This window comes from Phyllobates terribilis, unplaced genomic scaffold (assembly GCF_046119375.1).
Source record: "Phyllobates terribilis strain yellow unplaced genomic scaffold, ASM4611937v1 Scaffold_1__5_contigs__length_1240528914, whole genome shotgun sequence".
Taxonomy (NCBI): Eukaryota; Metazoa; Chordata; class Amphibia; order Anura; family Dendrobatidae; genus Phyllobates; species Phyllobates terribilis.
The window spans coordinates 714,259,088-714,276,033 of NW_027362761.1; the positions used below are offsets into that span (position 1 = coordinate 714,259,088).

Here is a 16,946-nt window from a genome sequence, read left to right on the forward strand (position 1 = left end):
TTTCTGTAAAATGCTCTCCTCCTCCTCTGCACCGACCATAGGAGAGAAGCTGCGAGACGAAGCATTAGCTTTAACATTCTTAGTACCAGGGATATAGGTAACAGAAAAATGAAACCGAGAAAAAAAAAGTGCCCATCTAGCTTGACGGGCATTCAAGCGCTTGGCAGCATCCAGTTAGATCAAATTCTTATGATCTGTCAAAACCTGAATAGGAAATCTAGAGCCTTCCAAAAAATGACGCCAACGTTCAAACGCAAGTTTAATAGCCAGCAACTCCCGATTTCCAACATCATAATCATAGAATCATAGAATCATAGAATGGTAGAGTTGGAAGGGACCTCCTGGGTCATCTGGTCCAACCCCCTGCTCAAAGCAGGATTCACTAAATCATCTCAGACAGATGTCTGTCCAGCCTCTGTTTGAAGACGTCCATTGAAGGGGAACTCACCACCTCTCATGGCAGCCTGTTCCACTCATTAATCACCCTAACTGTCAAAAAGTTTTTTCTAATATCTAATCTGTGTCTCCTCCCATTTAGTTTCATCCCATTGCTTCTAGTCTTTCCTTGTGCAAATGAGAATAGGAATTAAAAAGTTCGGCCTTCTCAACATCCTGTCTTACCATTTCTCCATTTTCATCCTGTAAAAATCCTATAGCATCTTTGACTTTTCTTTTACTTTTGACATACCCCCAAAATCCTTTTTTATTGCTTTTGACATCTCTTGCAAGCCTTAATTCATTGTCAGCTTTAGCTAACCTGATACGTGCCCTGCAGGATCTGCAGACTGCATTATAATCTTCTTTAGATATGCCTCCCTCTTTCCATTTGATAAACATTTCTTTCTTTCTTTTTAGCATGTGTTTAAGTTCTGTGTTCATCCATCCTGGTTTCCTTAAATGCTTCCCATTCTTCCTACTTTTCGGGATTGTTAACGATTGTGCTTTGAGAATCTCATTTTTAAAAATTTCCCATCCTTCCTGGACATTTTTGTCCTTAAGGACATCCAGCCATTGGATCCCTCCTATTCTCTTTCTGAGTCTCTTAAAATCTGCCTTTCTAAAATCTAACCTTGAAGTTTGAGTCTTCACATGTCTTCCTCCTCTAGTTATCCAAAATTCTATAATAGCATGATCGCTGCCTCCTAGGGTCCCAGCCACCTTTACCTCCTCAACCATTTCCTCCCTGTTTATAAGGATTAGATCCAAAGTAGCAGATCCCCTTGTTTTCTCCCCTACCTTTTGGAAGATAAAGTTGTCAGCAAGAGAGGATAAGAATTAGCTTGACCTGTTAGTTTTACTTGAGAGAGATTCCCAACAAATGTCTGGATAGTTGAAATCTCCCATGACCACTACGTCATATTTTTTGGAGAACTTGGTCATTTGATACATAAAGAGTTCATCCATATCTTCAGCTTGCCCAGGTGGCCTGTAGTAAATGCCTACAATGGTGTCCTTTCCGTTGTTCTCTCCTTGTATTCTTACCCAAACAGTTTCCACAGAACTCCCAGTCTCTGAAGCTTCAATCTCTGTGCAGATATACGCTTTTCTAACATACAATGCGACACCTCCTCCTCGTTTATCAATTCTGTTTCTTGCAAATAAGTTGTATCCTTTTAGCCTTTTATTCCAATCATGTGTATCGTCCCACCAAGTTTCAGTGATTCCAATGACATCATATTTCTTTTCCTGCATTAGTAGTTCCAATTCTCCTTGTTTGTTGCCCATGCTTTGTGCATTTGTATAAAAACATTTTAGTTTGTGATTGGTTTCTCTTCCTCCCATATTTTTATTTAGATTTTTTTGTCTTTGTTCTTTCTTTCCACTTCCAGTAGCAGAGATCTCAATAGTATTTGTCAGCTGTATGGCTTTTTCTGGCCTTTTGCTTCCCTTCCCACATTGTTCTAGTTTAAAGCTCTTCTGATGAGTGTAGCAAGGCGACTTCCAAATACATGTTTTCCAGTCTTCGTAAGGTGCACCCCATCTCTAGCAAGTAGTCCATCGTATAGGTAATTCATTCCGTGATCCAGAAATCCAAATCCTTGTTGACGGCACCATCGACGTAGCCAGTTGTTCACCTGTAGAATCTTATTCCACCTCATTGTTCCATGGCCATCCACTGGGAGGATGGATGAGAAGACCACCTGCGCTCCCAATTCTTTCACTTTCTTGCCTAAGTCTTCAAAGTCACTGCAGATGGTTTCCAGGTCCTTTCTTGCGGTGTCATTTGTCCCCACTTGTATTAGCAGGAATGGGTAGTGATCTGTAGGTCTGAAGAGTCTTGATATCCTGTCAGACACATCTTTAATTTTTGCTCCAGGAAGACAGCACATTTCTCTTGAGGTTATGTCTGGTCTGCAGATAGCGGCCTCTGTTCCTCTTAACAGGGAATCCCCCATGACCACCACTCTCCGTTTTTTCTTCACAACATTCTTCTTTCTCCATCCAGGAGGATTCTGAGGGCTTACAAGGTTATTCATTGCTGGCAAAGTCTTATCTTGCTGTATTTCTTCATGGTTCTCCTGCGAGAGAGCCTGGTACTGGTTCCTGAGCAGTATGGGTGCTGACTGCCTCTCGATCCTCCTGCTTCTGTGGGTCACATGCTTCCATTCCTCTGTTTCGTCAGGTGCAGTTCGAATTTCTTCTCTTTCTGAATCATGAAGAGATAATTCTGCTCTGTCTAAGAACTCTTCACCTTCCTTAATGATTTTCAAGGTAGTTAACCTCTCTTCTAGATTTCGCAACTTTTCCTCCAACAGGGACACAAGCTTGCATTTCTGGCATGTGAAGTTTGGCTTTTCCACTGGCAAGTCTGTGAACATGTAGCAGGATATGCAGCTCACCAAATGGCTCCTGGACTCTTCCATGTTCTTACTGTTAATGTTCTGAAAACAGTGAAAAAAGCTTCAATATGCGTGCGCCGGCAGGCGCGCGGTTTACCGATGTCCTCTTTCCAGCTCCAACAGCCAAAATCCAATGTTCTTTGAGCTCGCGGAGACTCTTCACTTACCCCAAAATGCAGTGGGAATATGCAAATTATCTCCTCAGGACTCCTCCCCTGGTTTACCGATGTCCTCTTTTCAGCTCCAACAGCCAAAATCCAGTGTTCTTTGAGCTCGCAGAGACTCTTCACTTACCCCAAAATGCAGTGGGAATATGCAAATTATCTCCTCAGGACTCCTCCCCTGGTTTAATTCAGTTCGGTTTCCGAAATTTTTTTCGAAAAGAAGACACAAGGATGTACTCCACCCTTGTTCTCCTGAGACAAAACTGCTCCGACCTCCACCGATGAAGCATCGACCTCGACCAAAAAAGGCTTGGTCTCATCAGGCTGCATAAGGATAGGGGCAGCACTGAACCTCTCTTTGAGATACTCAAACGCTTCAATGGCCTCAGTAGTCCACTGGGCCACATTCGCACCTTTCCTGGTGGGATTGGTTAGAGGTTTAACAATTACAGAAAAATTCTTAATGAATTTCCTGTAATAATTGGCAAAACCCAAAAATCTCTGTATAGATTTCAAACCAATAGGCCTAGGCCATTCCTGCACAGCCTGAACCTTCACAGGGTCCATCTCAAAGCCCTCGCTGGAGACAATGTAGCCCAAAAAACTAATTTTCTGCACAGCGAACTCACATTTCTTCAGCTTAGCAAAGAGTGAATTATCACTCAATAACTGCAAAACTTCACGTACACTCTGCCAATGTGACTCGAGATCTGGTGAGTAAATCAAAATGTCATTCAAATACACAACCACATTCTTACCAATCAAAGGTCTCAGGATGTCATTAATAAGGTTCTGAAAAAATGCAGGTGCATTGGTAAGACCAAAAGGCATCACCAGATTCTCAAAATGACCTACCGGAGTGTTAAAAGCAGTTTTCCATTCATCACCCTCCTTCTCTCGTAACAAATTGTATGCCCCCCGGAGATCAATTTTGGAGAACCACTTGGCCCCCACTAACTGGTTAAACAAGTCAGCAATTAACGGCAATGGGTAGGAATTGCGTACGGTAATCTTATTAATTTCACGAAAATCCAGACATGGACGTAAACCGCCGTCCTTTTTTTTAACAAAGAAAAATCCAACTGCCACAGGCGACTTAGAAGGTCTAATGTGACCAGCAGCCAGGCTAGTCTGTATGTACTCCTCCAAGGCCTTTCTTTCAGGGATAGTCAGATTAAACAAGCGACTCTTGGGACGAGTAGCTCCCGGAACAAACTCAATGGCGCAATCATAATCCCTATGAGGAGGTAAAACTTGCGACTCCTCCTCCGAAAAAACCCTCCAAAAATCTTGAATAGGTACAGGTAATTCCCCTTTTTCCACAGCCGCAATGCGACCATTACAACATTTATCATAGCACTTAGGACTCCAAGACTTAATCACATTAGTAGACCAGTCCAATAAAGGATTTTGCAGTTTTAACCAAGGCAATCCTAGAACAACTGGAGAGGGTAAATTATCTAAAACAACCAAGTCCAAAATCTCTTGGTGAACTCTATTGATAGTGAGGGGAAATGCAGCAGTCTTGTGAGTAATACATTTCAAGGGAGTGTTATCAATAGCAATCATAGAAATAGGTGATGACAAAGGTTTGGATTTCAATTTAAGGTTTTCCAAAAACCCTTTATCAATTACATTAAGTGTTGAACCGTAATCCACAAATACCTGAAATTCAATCAAATCTCCCTGCAGAGTAATACTCCCAGAAAGAAATACTCCTGCAGAGCGTAAACAAGCTATACTGGCGTAACTGACCTTTTTTTTTTTCTTTACTTAAACGACGCTCACAATACTTAATCAAATGGTCAGATTTACCACAATAAAGACACAATCCCTCGGCGAACCTCCGGTCTCTTTCCTGAGAGGGGAGCGACTTCGCCCCAACCTCCATCGGTTCTCCGCCATCAGAGCAGATTTTCTGAGGACTAGGACCTGACATTACAGGAGTCTTTACCTCATTGAGCCTGCACCTCAGTCTCCTGTCAATACGAACAGCTAACTGCATAGCATCCTGCAGAGTCTCAGGTGCAGGGAATGCAATTAGCAAATCCTTAACCCTTTCACTCAGACCAGCAGGAAATAAACATCACCGCGCAGGATCATTCCACTTAACTTCTGAAGCCCATCTCCTGAAGTGTGTGCAATAATTTTCAACATCATCTGACCCCTGATTCAAACGCCTGAGTTCTGATTCAGCAGATGAGATTCGATCAGGATCGTCATATAATAGCCCCGTAGCAGAAAAAAATTCTTCAACAGACCTTAAACACGGATCATTAGGCTGGAGAGAAAATGCCCACCCCTGTGGTTCATTGCGCAAAAGTGACATAATAAAACCAATGCGCTGTGATTCATTCCCAGAGGACCTTGGTCTCAAACGAAAATATAACAAACAAGCATTTTTAAAGGAAAAAAAATCTTGCTGTTTACCATAAAAAACATCAGGCAGTCCTACCTTGGGTTCGGCAAAATGCGCTCCAGAACAGCTACTGTTGCTGAAGCTTGGCCACCTCCAGAGATAATCCCTGCAGGCATTGAGCCAATTCCTGGACAGAAACCATGCTGATCCCCCAATTTCTTTCCTTTTCGTTTTTTTGGGCTGGACTTACTGTTATGATCTGCAACATGTACTAAGGAAAGATAGGGGAAAGCTGTACCTACAGTAAGACTAAGCTGAATCCCTATGATGGAGCGGGCTGCCTGTTCCTAGTGAACAGACCCGCCTTAGTCCTCGGCTAGTCTGAACGAAGACCTATAGAATTAAGGGAGGGGTCCCTAAAAGAACTAAGGACTGGGACAAAAATGGGACACCTCCTAAACAGAGAAGTTGTTGCAGAACACAAAAAGACAAACTGACAAAAATGTACTAGAGGTCCCAGAGGACCAAGCGAACTTGACAGAGAAGAGAAAGGCACAAAAGCACCAGGCTAGAGAAACAGTCAAACACTGAAGTCCAGCACAGCCAGAAGGGCGGAGCTGGAATATAAATGCAGATGGTCACGTGACCGCAAAACACAAGATGGAAAAAAACAAACAGGAGGGTTCTAACAATACCCACAGCCAGTCACTGTCTGTATTCAGTCTGCGACAACAGATGTATGAATCAGGCAGTAGCTACATCTTCTTTTCTATGTGCTTTATAAAACTGATTAAGATAAAAAAAAGTGTCTAAAAAATGTCAGACAGTCTTTTGGTAAGTTATAGTTAGAGAATCTGATGCAGAGAAAACATGATGCAGAATAGATTTGTTGTTAGAAAACACAAGTATTTACTAAAATTAATGGTGTCATTAAAAATTACAATTCATCATGTAAAAAAAAGCCTTGGAACAAGGAGAGGAAAAATTGTATGTGCAAATATAAAAAATGTCCGGGTGCGTAAAGAGTTAAGTGTTACAAAGCGTTACAAATACCTACACACGTGGTCAAAATTGTTGGTACCGCTCATTTAATGAAAAAAAGTAATAATAAATTAAAAATCTTTGAAAATGAACAAATGAAAGTCAGACATTGCTTTTCTGCTTTCACAGAATTTAAAAAAAACTTAAACTCATGAAATAGGCCTGGACAGAAATGATGGTACTCTTAACTTAATATTTTGTTGAACAACCTTTTGAGGAATTCACTGCAATCAAACGATTCCTGTAACTGTCAATGAGACTTCTGCACCTCTCCACAGGTATTTTGGCCCACTCCTCATAAGCAAACTGCTCCAGTTGTCTCGTGTTTGAAGGTTGCCTTTTCCAGATGGCATGTTTCAGCTCTTTCCAAAGATGCTAAATAGGATTTAGGTCAGGGCTCATAGAAGGCCACTTCAGAATAGTCCAATGTTTTCCTCTTAGCCATTCTTGGGTATTTTTAGCTGTGTGTTTTGGGTCATTATCCTCTTGCAAGACGCATGACCTGCGACTGAGACCAGGTTTTCTGACACTGGGCAGAACATTTCTCTCTAGAATCCCTTGATAGTCTTGAGATTTCATTGTACCCTGCACAGATTAAAGACTCAAGACACCCTGTGCCAGATGCAGCAAAGCTGCCGCAGACATAAGAGCCTCCTCCATGTTTCACAGTAGGGACAGTGTTCTTTTCTTGATATGCAAACATAGAGCTGATATGTCTTGCCAAAAACTTCCATTTTTGTCTCATCTGTCCATAGGACATTCTCCCAGAAGCTTTGTGGCTTGTCAACATGTAGTTTGGCAAATTCCAGTCTGGCTTTTTTATGATTTTTTTTCAACAATGGTGTTCTCCTTGGTCGTCTCCCATGAAGTCCACTTTGGATCAAACAACGACTGATGGTGCGATCTGACACTGATGTTCCTTGAGCTTGAAGTTCACCTTTAATCTCTTTAAAAGTTATCCTGGGCTCTTTTGTTACCATTCGTATTATCCGTCTCTTTGATTTGTCATCAATTTTCCTCCTGCGGCCACGTCCAGGGAGGTTGGCTACAGTCCCATGGATCTTAAATTTCTGAAAAATATGTGCAACTGTAGTCACAGGAACATCAAGTTGCTTGGAGATGGTCTTATAACCTTTACATTTAACATGCTTGTCTATAATTTTCTTTCTAAAATTGTCACCAAACAGCACAGTGAGTATCTGTAGCCCTATATACAGGCCCACTGACTGATTACAAGATTGTAGACACCTGTGATGCTAATTGGTGGACACAACTTGATTTAACATGTCCCTTTTGTCACATTATTTTCAGGGATACCATTATTTCTGTCTAGGCCTATTTCATGAGTTAAATTTTTTTTAAAATTCTGTCGAAGCAGGGTTGAAAAGCAATGACTGACTTTCATTTGTTCATTTTCATAGATTTTTAATTTATTATTACTTTTGTCAGATTCAAGTTATTTTTGTGACCATTGTGGGTTTTTCTTTCATTAAACGAAGGGTACCAACAATTTTGACCATGTGTGTAGGTCTGCTATAGCTTATCCAAAATGTATAATCGCATACAACACTTTCTTTTACTGTTCACAGGTATGCTCCAATTGGAATTCTGTTTCTGATCTCAGGAAAAATCCTTGAAATGGACGATCTGTTAGTTATGGGGGGACAGCTTGGAATGTACACAATCACTGTCATAATAGGACTTCTCATCCACGCTTTGATTGTACTTCCATTGTTGTTCTTCATTGTTACTCGGAGGAACCCCTGGCCATTCATTGGTGGCTTATTACAGGCTCTAATCACTGCATTGGGGACGTCATCAAGGTATGGAATGGTCAAAATAAAACATGTCAGAACCATATGCTAATATATTGCTAGATGTAATTGTATTGGACTTAAATTGTATTAATATTTTTCAATTTATGGCAAATTTTCATATATAGTCTTTCAAAAACATGGTCTCTTCATGACGTACAGAACGCACACTGTACATATAAATATAAATGTGTATATATAGTGTGTATATACTGTATATTTGTGTATATACTGTATATGGAGATATATAGAAAATGCGTGTCTATATACATAAACATATGTGTATATAATAAATATATATATATATATATATATATACAGTACAGACCAAAAGTTTGGATACACCTTCTCATTTAAAGATTTTTCTGTATTTTCATGACTTTAAAAATTGTATATTCACACTGAAGGCATCAAAACTATGAATTAACACGTGGAATTATATAGTTAACAAAAAAGTGTGAAACAACTGAAAATATGTCTTATATTCTAGGTTCTTCAAAGTAGCCACCTTTTGCTTTGATGACTGCTTTGCACACTCTTGGCATTCTCTTGATGAGCTTCAAGAGGTAGTCACCGGAAATGGTCTTCCAACAATCTTGAAGGAGTTCCCAGAAATGCTTTGCACTTGTTGGCTCTTTTGCCTTCACTCTGCGGTCCAGCTCACCCCAAACCATCTCGATTGTGTTCAGGTCTGGTGACTGTGGAGGCCAGGTCATCTGGCGTAGCACCCCATCACTCTCCTTCTTGGTCAAATAGCCCTTACACAGCCTGGAGGTGTGTTTGGGGTCATTGTCCTGTTGAAAAATAAATGATGGTCCAACTAAACGCAAACCGGATGGAATAGCATGCCACTGCAAGATGCTGTGGTAGCCATGCTGGTGTCACCAGCAAAGCACCCCCACACCATCACACCTCCTCCTCCATGCTTCACGGTGGGAACCAGGCATGTAGAGTCCATCCGTTCACCTTTTCTGCGTCGCACAAAGACACGGTGGTTGGAACCAAATATCTCAAATTTGGAGTCATCAGACCAAAGCACAGATTTCCACTGGTCTGATGTCCATTCCTTGTGTTCTTTAGCCCAAACAAGTCTCTTCTGCTTGTTGCCTGTCCTTAGCAGTGGTTTCCTAGCAGCTATTTTACCATGAAGGCCTGCTGCACAAAGTCTCCTCTTAACAGTTGTTGTAGAGATGTGTCTGCTGCTAGAACTCTGTGTGGCATTGACCTGGTCTCTAATCTGAGCTGCTGTTAACCTGCGATTTCTGAGGCTGGTGACTCAGATAAACTTATCCTCAGAAGCTGAGGTGACTCTTGGTCTTCCTTTCCTGGGGCGGTCCTAATGTGAGCCAGTTTCTTTGTAGCGCTTGATGGTTTTTGCCACTGCACTTGGGGACACTTTCAAAGTTTGCTCAATTTTTGGACTGACTGACCTTCAATTCTTAAAGTAATGATGGCCACTCATTTTTCTTTACTTAGCTGCTTTTTTCTTGCCATAATACAAATTCTAACAGTCTATTCAGTAGGACTATCAGCTGTGTATCCACCTGACTTCTGCACAACACAACTGATGGTCCCAACCTCATTTATAATTCAAGAAATCCCACTTATTAAACCTGACAGGGCACACCTGTGAAGTGAAAACCATTTCCGGTGACTACCTCTTGAAGCTCATCAAGAGAATGCCAAGAGTGTGCAAAGCGGTCATCAAAGCAAAAGGTGGCTACTTTGAAGAACCTAGAATATAAGACATATTTTCTGTTGTTTCACACTTTTTTCTTAACTATATAATTCCACATGTGTTAATTCATTGTTCTGATGCCTTTAGTGTGAATGTACAATTTTCATAGTCATGAAAATACAGAAAAATCTTTAAATGAGAAGGTGTGTCCAAACTTTTGGTCTGCACTGTATATATACACTGCTCAAAAAAATAAAGGGAACACTCAAATAACACATCCTAGATCTGAATGAATGAAATATTTTCATTGAATACTTTGTTCTGTACAAAGTTGAATGTGCTGACAACAAAATCACACAAAAATCATCAATGGAAATCAAATTTATTAATCAATGGAGGCCTGGATTTGGACCCCCCCAAAATGAAAGTGGAAAAACACACTACAGGCTGATCCAACTTTGATGTAATGTCCTTAAAACAAGTCAAAATGAGGCTCAGTATTGTGTGTGACCTCCCTACAACGCCTGGGCATGCTTTTTGTGTGATTTTGTTGTCAGCACTTTAAACTTTGTACAGAACAAAGTATTCAATGAGAATATATCATTCTTTCAGATCTAGGATGTGTTATTTGAGTGTCCCCTTTATTTTTTTGAGCAGTGTGTGTGTGTGTATATATGTATATGTAATACTGTATGTATTGTGTGGTTGCAGCCGGACAGGTCGTGGACGAGAAGTATATTGCCCCAAGGTGCCAAACCTTGGTGATGTTGGACTCGGAAAAGCAGGCTCCAGCACACATAGTGCTGAGAGGTGTTCCATGGGCCTGGATTATAGGGCCGGGTTTTACAGGCAGCTGAAATACCTGGGTGGGATCGGCTGCTCACTTACTTCTTACCTCCAGTCCAGGTCTTGGAAAGGATGATTTTAGACAGCTGCGCCTGTCTCAATCTGTCTGTGTGTTGTGCAAGGAGAGCAGACCTTGCATGTGCTGCTCAGACCCTTCTGAAGGGAAAGAAAAGCACTTTATTTAAATGGCTAAGGCCGTGCTTTATGGACTGTTTATTTTTCTGTTTTGTTATTTTGTGCCGGAGAAGGCTGTGTTTTGTTTGCTTTGAAATTGCGATTTATGAAGCCTAAATAAACTTGCCTTGGACATTTTAAAGAGCCAGTATCCTGTGCCTACCTCTAACACGGCTAAGTGAGTACAAAACCCTACGGTATGTATGTTTATCTGTGTGTGTGTTCAGCATAAATGAGTACACCCCAACAGATTTGTCAGAAAACCTTTAGTTTCCTTTCAGAATCAACATTTTCTATAATTATATTTCCATATATCTATCCACTGGATTGGTGATAAATGGTAGATAAGTGGGGTCTGTCCACAATAGCTTTGGTGTAAGGTCTATGAAGGGTCCATTGTGAATCTATTGACTGTGGTTCTATAAATGTTTCTGTTAGTATTGTTTTTTTTTGTAAATAAAGATTAGTATTTTAGACTTTTACTGATTTACGTATAATTATAAAAAAAACAATCAAGATCCTAATCTAATTGTAATGAAACTGATAAGGACTAATTATAACTAATGCAGATCAGTGTGGGCAAGCCCCGCAGTAATGAAAAGGATTGGTCAATTTAACCACCATTTTTTTTGTCAACCTGTCTAGTTCTGTCTCTGTTCACATCAGGGCCTGACTGTGACAAAAAAAAAGCAGCCCATGCACACAGACCCCACCATCCCAATATCACTCCCCCGGTCACCAGTATTAATATTAAGGAAAAATTGCAATGACCACTAATACTGCCACATAATGACCATATAGTGGACTAGGTTTTCACTGATAGTATACAAGGTATTGTAATGCTGCAGAGTATGTAACAGAATGTCACACTGATCAGATGCCACATATGGGCCAAACAAATATCACAGTGCAACATTACTGACCGCAGTGTCACCACTTTCCCACCCTTGCACACTCTCAGCAGTATTACTCCCTTTATTCCAGTGACGCGCCCAGGGGATGGGGACGACTCGGCGCACGAGCCTTGCTGTTGGTTTTGGGGATGCCGCGGTGGCCGGCTCCCGGGGCCGTACCCTAGGGTCACTCTTAAAAGCAAGGAATAATGGGGGAAAGGTGTATGGGAAAGGGGAAAGTTCGTGACGCCACCCGTGGTGTCTGGTGAGGATCACCAGCGCTGCTACAGTCCTCTGAGGCCGGTGGTCAGGCAGCTTAGTTGGTGCGGCTCCCCACAGGTGGAGCAGGGCCTCAGGGCAGCGTAGGAGAAGGGATGCAGGACAGAGGGGACCCAGCCGGGTCGGAGGAAGAATAGGCACACACACGACAGTTCACTTCAGTACCTTTACTGGTGATGTTTCAGGTACGATCCAGGGCACTTTAGGGTGAAGGGTGCATTTCTGGACTCTCCCCAGTGAGCGGATGTGGGGGCCTCCTGTTTCTTGCCTTTTCCTGATAAGTTTATGACCTGCCTGGAGCTAGTCCTAACTTGGTCTCTGTCCTGCACCGGCTGACCTGGTGGAAGGGCCTTCTGTTGGAGTTCACACTCCCTGGTCTCTTGGGCCTCAGTGACTCCTGACCCTGGTATGACAGTCAGCTTTTGGTATTCCTGGGACATGTAGTTCGCCAGGGGTTCCGGTAGTTTCTGCTGGTCGTAGAGATCCCTGCAGATGGGGACCCGGTGTCCGGTAAAAGCTTGTGGGGTGAGCTGGTTAAGCTCCTCTGTCCCCTATGTAGCTCGCTTACTCCACTTGCCTTCGGCCGCGCTCGGGGCCCTCACTAGGCTTCACACTGGCAGTAGGCCTCGCTACTCTTCACCGCTCTTACGGCGTCGGCACGCCTTAGGCTCTCTAACTGAGCTCCCTGAGTCTGGGCTGGACTGACAACCTCTCTGGCCGCAGCAGACTGACTGACTGCCTAGCTCCACCTTCCCTATTTATATCCCTAACGGGCTCCCTCTGGTGGTCTGAGGTGGAAGGTGGAGGTGTGTGTATGCTGTGAGGGCCTCTTGTGGAGGAATCCATCCATGCACCCATCTAGGATCTGTGGCACCAATGCGCAGCAGGGCGCCACACCAGCAACAGCAAATCGCCTTATTTTCCATCCCTTCCACCACATATCCTTAGGATACGTCATCAATGTCTGATTATTCAGAGTCTGACACCCGACACCATCACCGATCAGCTGTTATCCGTGTTGGTGACGGCGAAAAACTGCCTTGCTGAGCTGCTCCGTCTTCTGATAGTGGCTGAGGCTTGGTACTTCACATCTGCCTCCTATTCAAATCAATGGGAGGCGGATGTATAGTGCCCTGCGGAAGACGGAGAAGCTCCGCAAGTGAGTATTTCTGGCCAACGCCAATAACAACTGATCGGCGGGGGTGTCGGGTGTCGATCAGACATTGATGACCCATCCTAAGGATAGGTCATCAATGCTAAAGTAGTGTGCAGCCTCTTTAAAGCCCTGGAATAGATGGTGCTTTAAAATAAAATCTAAATAGATGATGGATGATCATGATAGAGAACAATTTTGACTACATGTGTGTATTATATATATAATACACACATGTAGTCAAAATTGTTGGTGCCCCTCGTTTAATGAAAGAAAAACCCACAATGGTCACAGAAATAACTTGAATATCACAAAAGTAATAATAAATTGAAATTCTTTGAAAATGAACAAATGAAAGTCAGTCATTGCTTTTCAACCCTACTTCCACTGAATTTTTAAAAAAATGAAACTCCTGAAATACGCCTGGACAGAAATGATGGTACTCTTAACTTAATATTTTGTTGAACAACCTTTTGAGGCAATCACTGCAATCAAACGATTCCTGTAACTGTCAATGAGACTTCTGCACCTCTCGACCGGTATTTTTGCCCACTCCTCATGAGCAAACTGCTCCAGTTGTCTCGTGTTTGAAGGTTGCCTTTTCCAGACGGCATGTTTCAGCTCTTTCCAAAGATGCTCAATAGGATTTAGGTCAGGGCTCATAGAAGGCCACTTCAGAATAGTCCAATGTTTTCCTCTTAGCCATTCTTGGGTGTTTTTAGCTGTGTGTTTTGGGTCATTATCCTGTTGCAAGACCCATGACCTGCAACTGAGACCAAGCTTTCTGACACTGGGCAGCACATTTCTCTCTAGAATCCCTTCATAGTCTTGAGATTTCATTGTACTCTGCACAGATTCAAGACACCCTGTGCCAGATGCAGCAAAGCAGCCCCAGAACATAACAGAGCCTCCTCCATGTTTCACAGTAGAGACAGTGTTCTTTTCTTGATATGCTTAATTTTTCTGTCTGTGAACATAGAGCTGATGTGCCTTGCGAAAAACTTCCATTTTCGTCTCATCTGTCCATAGGAAATTCTCCCAGAAGTTTTGTGGCTTGTCAACATGTAGTTTGGCAAATTCCAGTCTGGCTTTTTTATGATTTTTTTTTCAACAGTGGTGTTCTCCTTGGTCGTCTCCCATGAAGTCCACTTTGGATCAAACAACGACTGATGGTGCGATCTGACACTGATGTTCCTTGAGCTTGAAGTTCACCTTTAATCTCTTTAAAAGTTATCCTGGGCTCTTTTGTTACCATTCATATTATCCATCTCTTTGATTTGTCATCAATTTTCCTCCTGCGGCCACGTCCAGGGAGGTTGGCTACAGTCCCATGGATCTTAAATTTCTGAATAATATGTGCAACTGTAGTCACAGGAACATCAAGCTGCTTGGAGATGGTCTTAAAACCTTTACCTTTACCATGCTTGTCTATAATTTTCTTTCTAATCTCCTGAGACAACTCTTTCCTTTGCTTCCTCTGGTCCATGTTGAGTGTGGTACACACCATGTCACCAAAACAGCACAGTGAGAATCTGTAGCCCTATATACAGGCCCACTGACTGATTACAAGATTGTAGACTCCTGTGATGATAATTGGTGGACACAACTTGATTTAACATGTCCCTTTTATCACATTATTTTCAGGGGTACCATCATTTCTGTCCAAGCCTATTTCATGAGTTTAATTTTTTTTTTAATTCTGTGGAAGCAGGGTTGAAAAGCAATGTCTGACTTTCATTTGTTCATTTTCATAGACTTTTAATTTATTATTACTTTTGTCAGATTCAAGTTATTTTTGTGACCATTGTGGGTTTTTCTTTCATTAAACGAGGGGTACCAACAATGTTGACCGTGTGTGTATGTATGTGCGTATATAAATATAAATATATATAGATATATATATATATATATATTACAGACCAAAAGTTTGGACACACCTTCTCATTTAAAGATTTTTCTGTATTTTCATGACTATGAAAATTGTACATTCACACTGAAGGCGTCAAAACTATGAATTAACACATGTGGAATTATGTAGTTAAGAAAAAAGTGTGAAACAACTGAGGATATGTCTTATATTCTAGGTTCTTCAAAGTAGCCACCTTTTGCTTTGATGACTGCTTTGCACACTCTTGGCATTCTCTTGATGAGCTTCAAGCTGTGAAGTAAACATGTGGTCAAAGGAGCTCTCCATGCAGGTGAAACAAGCCATCCTTAAGCTGCAAAAACAGAAAAAAAACATCAAAGAAATTGCTACAATATTAGGAGTGGCAAAATCTACAGTTTGGTACATCCTGAGAAAGAAAGAAAGCACTAGTGAACTCATCAATGCAAAAAGACCTGGGCGCCCACGGAAGACAACAGTGGTAGATGATCGTAGAATAATCTCCATGGTGAAGAGAAACCCCTTCACAACAGCCAACCAAGTGAACAACACTCTCCAGGAGGTAGGCATATAAATATCCAAATCTACCATAAAGAGAAGACTGCATGAAAGTAAATACAGAGGGTTCACTGCACGGTGCAAGCCACTCATAAGCATCAAGAATAAAAAGGCTAGACTGGACTTTGCCAAAAAAAACATCTAAAAAGGCCAGCACAGTTCTGGAAGAACATTCTTTGGACAGATGAAACCAAGATCAACCTCTACCAGAATGATGGAAAGAGAAAAGTATGGCGAAGGCATGGTACAGCTCATGATCCAAAGCATACCACATCATCTGTAAAACACGGCGGAGGCAGTGTGATGGCTTGGGCATGCATGGCTGCCAGTGGCACTAGGTCACTAGTGTTTATTGATGATGTGACACAGGACAGAAGCAGCCTAATGAATTCTGATGTATTCAGAGCCATACTGTGTGCTCAGATCCAGCCAAATGCAGCCAAACTGATTGGTCGTCGTTTCATACTACAGATGGACAATGACCAAAAACATAAAGCCAAAGCAACCCAGGAGTTTATTAAAGCAAAGAAGTGGAATATTCTTGAATGGCCAAGTCAGTCACCTGATCTCAACCCAATTGAGCATGCATTTCACTTGTTAAAGACTAAACTTCAGACAGAAAGGCCCACAAACAAACAGCAACTGAAAACCACCGCAGTGAAGGCCTGGCAGAGCATCAAAAAGGAGGAAACACAGCGTCTGGTGATGTCCATGAGTTCAAGACTTCAGGCAGTCATTGCCAACAAAGGATTTTCAACCAAGTACTAGAAATGAACATTTTATTTACAATTATTTAATCTGTCAAATTACTTTTGGTCCCTTTAAAAACAGGGTGGCACATGTTAAGGAGCTGAAACTCCTAAACCCTTCATCCAATTTTAATGTGGATACCCTCAAATGAAAGCTGAAAGTCTGAACTTCAACTGCATCTGAATTGTTTTGTTTAATATTCATTGTGGTAATGTCTAGAACCAAAGTTAGAAAAATGTTGTCTCTGTCCAAATATATATGGACCTAACTCTATATGTAGATATAGACATACCTGTTTGATTAACCTTTTTTTCTAGGTAAAAAAATCACAAGGGATTGCATAGTAGAACAGGTCTACTCCTTCTCCAATTATTCTACTGTTTATGTATGTATTCGAGTTAATGACCTACATAATTTCATAATATAACTGTATAGGTGGAACAGTGTTGCAAGGTCTGCTTGCCTTTACACAGACTTGAAAAAATTAATCTATAATGCTAGACGCCAAGTCA

The 16,946-nt window shown here is 41.6% G+C and overlaps 1 protein-coding gene across 3 annotated transcripts in view; it reads left to right on the forward strand.

Annotated features, from left to right (window-relative positions):
* The window catches only part of LOC141274040 (excitatory amino acid transporter 1-like), a 217,701-nt gene that overhangs the window by 188,565 nt on the left and 12,190 nt on the right, over positions 1 to 16,946 (forward strand). For all 3 annotated transcript variants that reach the window (XM_073686271.1, XM_073686270.1, XM_073686269.1), the window contains one exon: positions 7,994 to 8,227. In XM_073686271.1, coding sequence (XP_073542372.1) covers positions 7,994 to 8,227 — 234 coding nt within the window. The remainder of the gene's footprint in view (positions 1 to 7,993; positions 8,228 to 16,946) is intronic.